General features: G+C 35.7%; 1 protein-coding gene across 2 annotated transcripts; it reads left to right on the forward strand.

The window, feature by feature from the left end:
• The first annotated feature begins 290 nt into the window (after positions 1-290).
• mbip (MAP3K12 binding inhibitory protein 1) lies at positions 291-8,527 on the forward strand. 2 transcript variants are annotated; one of them, XM_084096908.1, is made up of 9 exons: positions 291-460; positions 890-1,000; positions 1,240-1,437; positions 2,242-2,338; positions 2,763-2,828; positions 3,565-3,717; positions 4,666-4,763; positions 8,040-8,078; positions 8,188-8,527. In XM_084096908.1, exons 1-9 carry the CDS (start codon positions 311-313, stop codon positions 8,293-8,295), a joined length of 1,020 nt encoding a protein of 339 aa, XP_083953034.1. In that variant the 5' UTR covers positions 291-310; the 3' UTR covers positions 8,296-8,527. The 2 variants fall into 2 exon arrangements, with proteins under 2 accessions (XP_083953034.1, XP_083953035.1); XM_084096909.1 differs by having other exon boundaries at positions 4,669-4,763.
• Positions 8,528-10,287: the final 1,760 nt, after the last annotated feature.

Raw genomic sequence — 10,287 nt, forward strand, 5'->3', positions numbered from 1 at the left:
TTATGTAATACCATATTGGAATAATATTGAAGAGAATGTACCCTGTGAGAAAATATGGTCTTTGTCTCATACGTATCTGCTTACCAATAAAGTAAAAGAAATAACATTAAAATTAATTCACAAGCGTTATCTTTTTGCCAACACATCTGTATCTGTGTATCATCTTTTTTTGTCTTCTTTGTTTCGTTATTTCTATCTATATTTTGTACTGTAAAAAAAAGAAAGAAAATGATGTTCCTAGCGGAAGTGAGGTCATGTTATTCAGGAGCGGGTTAGTCCAATCAGCGCTGCCGTCAGGAGCGGAAGTGTGATGGCGGCGGACGGAGAGAGACGCGATGCGCGTGCAGAAAGTAAACAGGAGCAGCGCAGCAGCCAGATTTCACATCATGGTGGACACCGGGATGTATTCAAAGACTGCATTGGCTCTATTATCGAGTCACTCGCTGAGCTTGGCGCAAAGGTTTGTGCAAATATGATGCAAGCGCTTTAAAACAGCGTTGGGAAAACTGGCATTGTATCACAATGTGCGAGCACATAACAGTTATTTGAATATAGCCTACCTTTAGTTTTTTCCGAAGTAACCAGATCACCCATGTCGTAATATTGTATGGTTTCTCTGCACTAAAGCAATAAAAATGAATGCATATGTTAATTCTAATATTCCTGCTGAAACGCCACTAGCATGAGATTGTTCGGTTGACGGTCTCAGTTAACGTTAGTCTAGCTGATCGTTGCTGGTTTTAATACCTCTAAAACCAATAAACAGACCAGCCTGACCGGACAGGGAGACTACCTAGGCTGGTTTAGTTTTTTTTTTCAGCAGGGATACCCATTAAAAGCAAAGCAAGTTAGAATCAACAATAACAAATAACTTTCTCTTGTTTTCCAGTTAAAAGTGGGTGAGAAAGTGTTGAGCATAAGTGCCAATGTCAACAATGTCTCTGAGCTTCAGCCATGTCATGTGTACACCTGTTTACAACAGCACATCTCCAAATTACAGGTAAATAGAATGCACAAATAGTGCTATTATGTGCATTAAAATTTAATTACATAAATAGATGGACTTTTTTTTAAATGGAAACGAGGCTGTGGGGGATAGACAATGCTTGGGTTACACTTTATTTTTGGTGACAGTTTCATTGTACGTAAATAAGTACTGAGTGATATTATTAATTTACTACATGTAGAAAACTGTCTGTGTTACCACTTCACTTGTCATTAACTTTCTGATTCTTCCAGTCAGTCTCTGAAAATCTGAAGCAAATGGTGGAGTCTGAAAGTCACTCCAATCCAGGCAACAATGACAGGAAAGAAAGAGCAGATACATCTGAGCAGATGCTGGTTGACTCGGAGCATGTTGCTCCTACATCTGTCCTTGAGGATCGTAACAAGACTCAAGTTGATGATAATGTGCAGATCAAGGCTGCTAAATCTGAGGTAAAACCTCAAACATAACACTATACAAATTATTGTGTATTTATTTTTTAAACATTTATATTCTCACAAAGAGTAAGCATAGTAATAAATAAAAACTGAAAAAATAACCTTTGTTTTTATGCTGCCTGCAATAAAAGCATTATTTTGTATAATACTTTGTCCATTTAGAACAGTTAAGCTGTTATTGGTTTTATTTGTATTTACCAATGATTATCGTTGGACCAAACATTCAAATTTTGGATGTATTCAAGCAATCTCTTCCCAAGCACAATTAAAGTTGATTGTTTGACAGTCACTATTTATTATTTGCATGTAATCTGCCTCAGTTGGCCAGTCATAGGGAATGTGAATTGCTATCTGTGGACAGACAGTTGAGAATGAATGGAAGGCTCTTTCGCCGCCTGCTTTCCTTCAGAGAGAAACAAATAGCCACCCACTTTGTGAGTCCTATGAGAGGTCCTGGTCCTTGCAACGTTATGAAGTGGATGTTCATTACATGCTGAAATTGCATGTGGGCGAAGGACAAGGAGGCCCTCATTTTTATTGCTTATTTATTTACAGTCACTGTAATAAAAGGCCCAAGCAAATCACAACTATCTGAAATGGTTGTGTGTGAGAAATATTTTGATTTTTGGAATAATTGTGTCCACTGCGGTCATTTGTTAGTCATGCAGCCCATATGGCCTAGTGTTCCTCATTAAAACTAAACAGCATAAAGAAGACAGTGGATTGATTTTTTTTTTCTTCTTCAATAGCTCATCAGTCTGACCCTCATTGCTCTCTCTCTCTCACTCATTTTCTCAGATTGAACGCAGGATATCTGCATTTATAGAGCGCAAACAGCTGGAGATCAATGAAAACAATGTGCGAGAGTTTTGCAACGTGATCGACTGCAATCAGGGTGAGAATGGGGGGTGGTCAGAGGAATACTGCACAGCAATTGCCAATGTTTGTAAGAGTGCTGATTTCCACGAGCGTGAGGTCAGAATACACACATCATCTAAGACTCAAGCCTCCAAATACAACCAGATCTTAAAAGCTCTTTATGTTTTACCAAATCAGGTCATTTGCTTTGGTCATCTATGGGGTGTTTACTATTGTAAAACTAGCGAAGCAGACATTTTATGCAGTTTTTTTGTAAATGTGTGTGTGTGTGTGTGTGTGTGTGTATATATATATATATATATAATATAATAATAAATATATATTATATAACACTATATATATATATATATATATATATATATATATATATATATATAAAAAATATACTTTTTTTTGCAGAAACTCTACAAACTAACATTATTTTCCTGTGTGATATATAGAAGACAGCTGTGCAAGAACTGATGCAGTCTTCACACCATATCCTGGTTTTAAGAGTCACGTCAAAGGTTAGACGCTTGTTCATTCTCATTATATGGAAACTCAAGTCTGCTGTTAAAATTTTTGGGGTCAGTAAGATTTTTTGTTAGAAAGAAATTAATACTTTTATTTGTGCATTAAATTAATCATAGTTACAGTTATAATGTTACAAAAGATTTAAATAAATGCTGTTTTTAAAATAAAAAACATCAAAGAATCCTGAAAAATGTATCACTGTTTCCACAAAATATTAAGCAGCACAATTTTCAATGTGAAAATAATAATAAATGTTTCCTGAAGAGCAAATCGGCATATTAGAATGATTTCTGAAGGATCATGTGACACTGAAGACTGGAGCAATGATGCTGAAAATTCAGCTTTGCCATCACGAGAATAAATTATATTTTAAAGTATATTAAAATAAAAAAGGTTTTCAAATTGTAATAATTTCACATGATTGCTGTTTACTGTATTTTGGACCAAATATATGTAGCCAACGTGAGCGTACGAGAATTTCAAACATAAAAAAAAAAAAAAATCCCAAACTTTTTAACAGTAGTGTACTTTTTTTTACATGTACATACATATACATGTTCAAAACAAAAATGTTGTAGGAAATAATGGTAGTAAATACAGTTTATAAAGTTTTTTTTTATACACTCTGTGTTTATTGTTTCATGTACTTGCACTCACATTCTAGACTAATAATATCTGGATGATCTGTCGATTTGTGGAGCATTAATTGGTGTTTTTTTGCTATTGCAGTGACACGTGTTATAAATACATACGGACCTCAAACCAGAGGGGCACATTCTGAGTTAGGAGACCAGCAGCAGGGGTCCATCAGCCGAGACTGTGGAAACCCTGTCATTGAGGAGAGGCTCCGTAACATGGAATCTCACCTGAAACTTCCACCAGGTAAGTGGGATCAATAGAAGAGCTATAGGAAGTTCACTGTCTTAAAGGGGCTATATGTAAGAATTTTCATATCACTTTTTTTTTATGGCCAATGTGTCAACAGCTTGAAACGAGAACTTCCCCGACTACCTAGGTTGTCTGAAAGCCTGTATACTGATTTATTTTGTGAAGGACTTTTTGCCAGGTGTGCCGAATATCACTTTACACATTCCCAAAAGCCTCTCTTCCATTCTATGAAACGGGTGGTTATGTTCAGGATAATGCTGAAAGAGATATTCTGTACTGTCATGTCAATGTGTCATGCAAAGAAAAGGGATTCATTCAAACCAAAGTCTCACATAGCCAGATCTGTACAGTTTACAGTCTCAAATATACTTTATAATCAAACTATCACAACAGTGTAATTATAATTACCTCATCTGTTGACATGATGCCACTGAATTGCCAGCAGGGAACATATCAACATCGCTATGATCAGATTGTTTCTTAACTGCTGTTTTCTCACCGCTGTCATTTTTGTTGTGTTTTTGTTACTGAGAGGAAAGCGAACAGCACATATTTACATTTTCATCTAACCGTCACTCTCAGCAGAGTGGACGCGTCTGGATGTTGTTAACAATAGGACAATGTTATCAAAAGGTATTTTCAATGTATTTTTACTTCTAAGCAAAGAACAAAAAAGAACTTCGCTGTGAGTAGACATCAAGGCCTTGAATCACGTTCAGTCTCTTGTACATTAGGTGTGCACAAGTGCGATCATGAGCAATAAGTTGCTGGATGCAGTTCACTTAACAGCCACCGGTCTCAGTAATAACACAGGCTTCTGAATTCTACATATAGCCCCTTTAATGTATTAGACATTGTATTTAATTATTTTTCGTAGTCCTAAGTGTGTGCTGACAGATAAATGCTAGTTTGTCATGTAACTCTACTGTATCTGTCTCTTAGTAGGTCCAGTTCCTCAAAGCGTTTATCAGCGGCTAAAGAAACTTGAAGATCGAATTCTGGAGCTCGAGGGTCTTTCGCCAGAGTACTTCCATTCCACAGTAAGTGGTGGGAAAAGAGAGAGAGAGAATGTGTGTGTGTGTGTGTCCTTGTTTGTTGGAGTGGATGATCAGATATTGAATTATTGAATCTTAGTGGTTTCTTTCTACAACTTCCATGCTCTTTGAACATCCACAGTAGCTCATGAACACAGAGAACTAGGTATTAGGTGATTTTGATTGGGAGTTGTTGTTTTTTTTTCTCTCTTTTTTTTTTTTTTAAATTAATCACAACATCAAAGACTATATTCCACTGTCTAATCACACAATGTGTTCGTATTCTAAAAGATTAATAGATAAAAATGTCTAACAAGAACATAAGCATGTAAATATGCCACTGGAGTTCCTGCATAAAATGACAATTTGTAAATTTTTATACTTAAAAATGCATCTAAAGATTAAAACTTTCAAATTTATAATGATGTTTTGAGATATTAGTAAAAAATTAACTGAATTCAATAAAATCAAATTCAGTTGCTTAAAGTCTAACGTCGCCGATTTTCAACCCGTGGTCTTTAATGAGCCGAAGAGAGCACACTCTCCTCATAACACACTCTACCTCTCCTCATAAAATTGCACTGGATGCCAATTGCCGATCAAATTCAAGGCACTGATGTTTGCCTATAAAACAACCACTGGCTCTACACCCCTATACCTAGACTCACTAATTCAAACCTATGTGTTTGTTAGTTTGATTGCTTCTATTGCTCTCCTCATTTGGATGTTGCATTGGATAAAAGCGTCTGCTAAATGATTAAATGTATTGTTACAATGCCGGTAGTTTATGTAAATGAACAGTGTTTACTACTTGTTCTCTGTGTTTCCTGGACTGAGAAATTCATGTTTATTTGTCAGCAAAAGTCCACTTTTTTGGACTTTGGACAACTCCATGGCTTTCGCATTTTTGTATCCTCATTAATAACAGAACAGTTATTCAGTCATTCAGTTTGAAAAGTTTACTTGAAACATGGAGGTTTTTCAGATTTTCCAACACTGCGTTCTCTCCGTATTTACGATTCTTTGCGCCTTTTTGCCACTGCCTTCAACGCGTTGGATCTTTCACTGGAAACCGAAAAAGTCACTCACTCCCGCTAAACATTTACATTTTTAAATTCGTGCACCAAGTAACAATACAAGTCGACACCATTATAGCTAAAAGTTTGCTAAGAAGTATTTTCCAACGGCATTTGACTGGTAAGTGCATCTATAGCAGACTGGTGGGAGTGAGTGGCCTTGGACAGCGACATGCCCAGTGCATTATGGGTATTGAAGTTTTGCTAACTATTTGGCAAAACGGAAGACAACAGGCAATAAAAAAAAAGCCTTTCTACTGTACAGGCAACCAAGTTTTATTGAAAGCCCATTTTGCCAGCGGTGAAATATCACTTTAAATGTTGGACTCGACTGGCATTAAGAAAATTGTCTGTGAAGTTTTCAAGGACAGCATAACAAATCAAAACATGAATATCTACGTGTTGGTGTATTCCTAAAATAAAAGAAAAAAACTATGAAAATGAACAAAAATATTGATGCATCTTGATCTCAGAGGCATGTACAAGTTTTGTCCAATAAAATGCTGTTTAGAAGGAGAATGTCCCATCATCCTAATAGCATCTGCCAGTGAACGTTATTTTTAACATGATGATCATTACCCTGATCATTTCATTAATGTGGCAAATTTGAGTTAAGATAGTTTTATGAATCTGTCACAATGCAAAACGTGCTTTGCAAAGAGGCTGAAACTTGTGAAGAAAAGCACTGTTGCTCATGTTACATACAAAGGGACATTTCTTAAAGTCACGGGGTCAGAGAAAGGGTGGGAAATACACTAGAAATGGTGGTTCATTATACACTATTGTTTACTATTTTATACTTTTATTCAGTAAGGACAGATTAAAATGATCAAAAGTGATAGTAAAAACTTAAAAAAAAAAAAAATGCTACTGCTACTTTTGAACTTTCAGTTAATCAAAAAATGTTATAACTTTTCAACATTGACATAAATAAATGTTTCTTGGGCAGCAAATCATATTAGAATGATTTCTGAAGGATCATGTGACCATGAAGACTAGAGTAATGATGCTGAAAATTAAGCTTTGCCATCACAGGAATACATTACATTTTAAATTATAATAAAATAGAAAAGTTATTTATATTTGTTATAAAATGTAAAAAATAAAATAAAAAAAACTTTAGTTTTTATGAGAGACTTATTTAAAAAACTACAAAGTCTTGCTGACTCCAAACTTTTGAAGTAGTGCAAGTGTAGGTCGGGGGGAAAGAATGAAAAAAAAAGAGATGACCCTTATGACCCTTTTTTGGTGCAATTAGACCACGTTTGTGTCACTGGTTCCTCTGTTTGTTTTTACACTGACTATCTGTTACGCTGAAGACTTCTCACGTATGTGTTTCCTCCTGCGCTCACGACAGTCGGCCAGAGAGTTCTTCAAAACCATTAAAAGCTGATATGAGTGTTTTTTTTTTTTTTTTTTTTTTTTTTCACTTCAGAATTTGTTATCCCTGTCAGATTGTAGCCCATCAAAGTTAGCTGAGTAAGTGCTCTTGAACCATTTCTACGCCTCCTCACACCAGCTTCACTTAGTTCAGTGCTGGGCTGAAAGCTAGCTGATTTCCATGTCCTTTACAATGCGCGTGTATGTGTGTGTCTGTGTGTGCATATTGCCTGTAAAGTGGGACTTTGAGTGCCGTCAAATATGCTGATCTTCTTAGTTTGTAGCGCAGCTTTCAGCAAGTCGAATGAATTAATTGAACTCTGCTGACCAGGATGAGCGGATATCATGTATCTGCCAAGTGGGTCCATATGCACACTGAAAAGTGATTAAAATGAAGATAAATTATGGGTAATAGATAAAAAGAAATGGACAGAATAAATGAAAGGGCCATCGGGTGACAGAAAGAATCCCGATGGCTCCCACTTAATACTATTAATCAGTGTAAGTCTATAGCAGCTCGGGTCTGTTGGCGGTGATTGAGTGATGCTGAAGGACATCTGTTTCATACTCTAATCATGTGCCGTTTCTGTCCACTCATGGGTGTCCTTGGTTCAATTTATTGTTTTGGTTGCCATTAAATCCCTCATTAAACCCCACCCCACACACACACACTATTTTCATTATTTTATTTTTTTCTATGGAAAACCAGAACATGTAAGAGTCTGAAATTGAGATAAATGCTTAGTCGTTTTATTGAATGACGACTTGTGCATTGTTCATATAAATCAGCATTCGTTTCATGCTTTTATTTCCCTTTTTCCCACAGAATTACTCGCACAAACGACCTAAAGCCTCAATGTCGCAGGTAAGTTCCATTACTGATGCATTTGTGTATTCATTGAGGGGAAGATATACGAAGGTCCTGCTGTTCAGCGAGAACATTTTAGCTGATGAAAACGTTCTTGTTTTCACAGAACTACAGTCTCGCTGAGCTGGATGGGAAGATAAGTGCTGTCAAAGCTGCCTTGATGAAGAAAACCAGCGAGTTCCAACCCACAGACGCAGGAGACTTTCCATACTGACTTTTGCATTAAATGTTTTCTACCTTCTCCTAATGAGTTAGATCTTTAGGTCATGTATAGATCTGTGATGGTCTCAGATTTCAAAGAAGATTTAGGATTTATGTGTCACTGAATATTTTCTATCTGTAAAAATGTACATGTTTTGCTTTGTCATACATATGTGTTGTGTGTTTACTTTTTTGGACACCATTTATGTGAATAAATGTACTAACTAATAAATCTAATTCCTGCAGTTTTATTTGTGCATATGTTCCTTACCCCCAGCTTTCACATACAGTCCAGTCACAGTAAAAATCCTCAGATGTTATGTATTTGGTTGTGTACAATTCATTTTTAGGGGCTCGAAAAAATTATAATTTCATACACAAATTACGTTACAGTAAATGATCTGCAAGGTAGTTATAAGGACTTATAAGAGCTCACCATGTTATATTGTATATTTTCTATATTAATATTATTTATATTAATGAGCTGTACAGTTACAGCTACTTGTAAGCACAAATTATGAATTATTTTTCGAGAAATGCTGAAAATTCTGGATGTTTGGCTGTACAAGACATTTGAAGAACAATCCTTATACAACTATGGCAGCGAAGGGCCCGTGAATATGTTAACGTTAAAACCGATCTATGATTATTGCGTGTGATTGAGGGTAGAGGTGACTGCTCAGAGAATATGTGAATGTGATTGCAAACGGCAGGCAGTGTGAGCAGACAGCAGTGGCTGCTGTGACTCAAAGCTTTCATCTCTAGCCTCTCAATGCAGTTTTTAAAAAATTTAAAAGTGAAAATGTTTTTTTTTTTTTTAAGTTGACTGAATTATCTTAGATTTTAGCCTAAATTAATCAAATCAAGTGGTTTATAAATTCATAACTGTTTTTTTTTTTACTTTGAAGTGTTTGATCATAGAAAATGAAAAGGATAGTTCACCAAAAAAAAAAATTACTCGCACTGTCGCTCCAAATCTGTATGATTTTTATTTTGCGACAATGGTATAAATGTAATTAGTTACTGTACTTAGATATTTTTTCAGCTACTTTGTACTTCGACTTAGTATAAAATATATTAGCAACTTTTTTCTTTACTTGCCTACATTTTTGAATAACCATATTTATTCTTTACTCCAATAAATTTGTGATTAGTAATGCAATAAGTCGTTACATTTTGCATGGCACTTAACTTTTTCTTCAGCAATTTATTTCTGCTACAAAAGAAGTGATATCGCAATCTACAGTGCATTGAAGGTACATTCTTGCAATATTCTTGTGTGTTTTGGCCTTACCCACCCAAACTTGTCAACAAGGCTAAAATGGGAGTGCATTAGCAGGTAGTTGCTGATTCACAGGTGTTTCATATATGAGGTGAAGACATGCAGCCGGTGATGAGGCCCAAACAGCACGTCCAGTCCAAGTAGCCTTTGACTTTTTTAAGGTTTTAATTATAGTTGATATTATTTCATTTATTCATTATACTGAAGAGATCTTTTTGAAGGATGGTGGTTTTTCTTATGCCTTTTTTTTTTTTTCTGAGCATTTGAGCTTAACTGAGACTTGAGTGTTTATAAACGTTTAAGAGGCTTTTGTGTCGATTGCAGAAGAAATGCATACAGGTTTGGAACGACATGAAGTGCAGTAAATGATGACAATTTTCATTTTTGGGTGAACTATCCCTTTAAGGCAGTTTGCACCACAGCACTGGACTTTTTAAAGTCAGCATGAAAATGGAAGTTGCGACAGTCTTTTCTTCCTTGTTGTGATGTATATGACATGAAACGGCTTCTCGTACAAGAACAAATGTAGGGTGGGACTTGATTTTGTCCATCGGGAATTGATTGGATTGTTGTATTTTGCTATTGGTCGATCTCATATGAGTGACAGGTTGTCATCAGAGAAGAGAAGAGATGTTGCTGCAAGAGGGAGGGGAATTTATTTTGATTAAAGATAAAGAGGGCACAATAATTTAAAAAATATATATTAAATACTGCAATATTCTA

The sequence above is a fragment of the Abramis brama genome (genome assembly GCF_963993115.1).
Source record: "Abramis brama genome assembly, chromosome: 21".
Taxonomy (NCBI): domain Eukaryota; kingdom Metazoa; phylum Chordata; class Actinopteri; order Cypriniformes; family Leuciscidae; genus Abramis; species Abramis brama.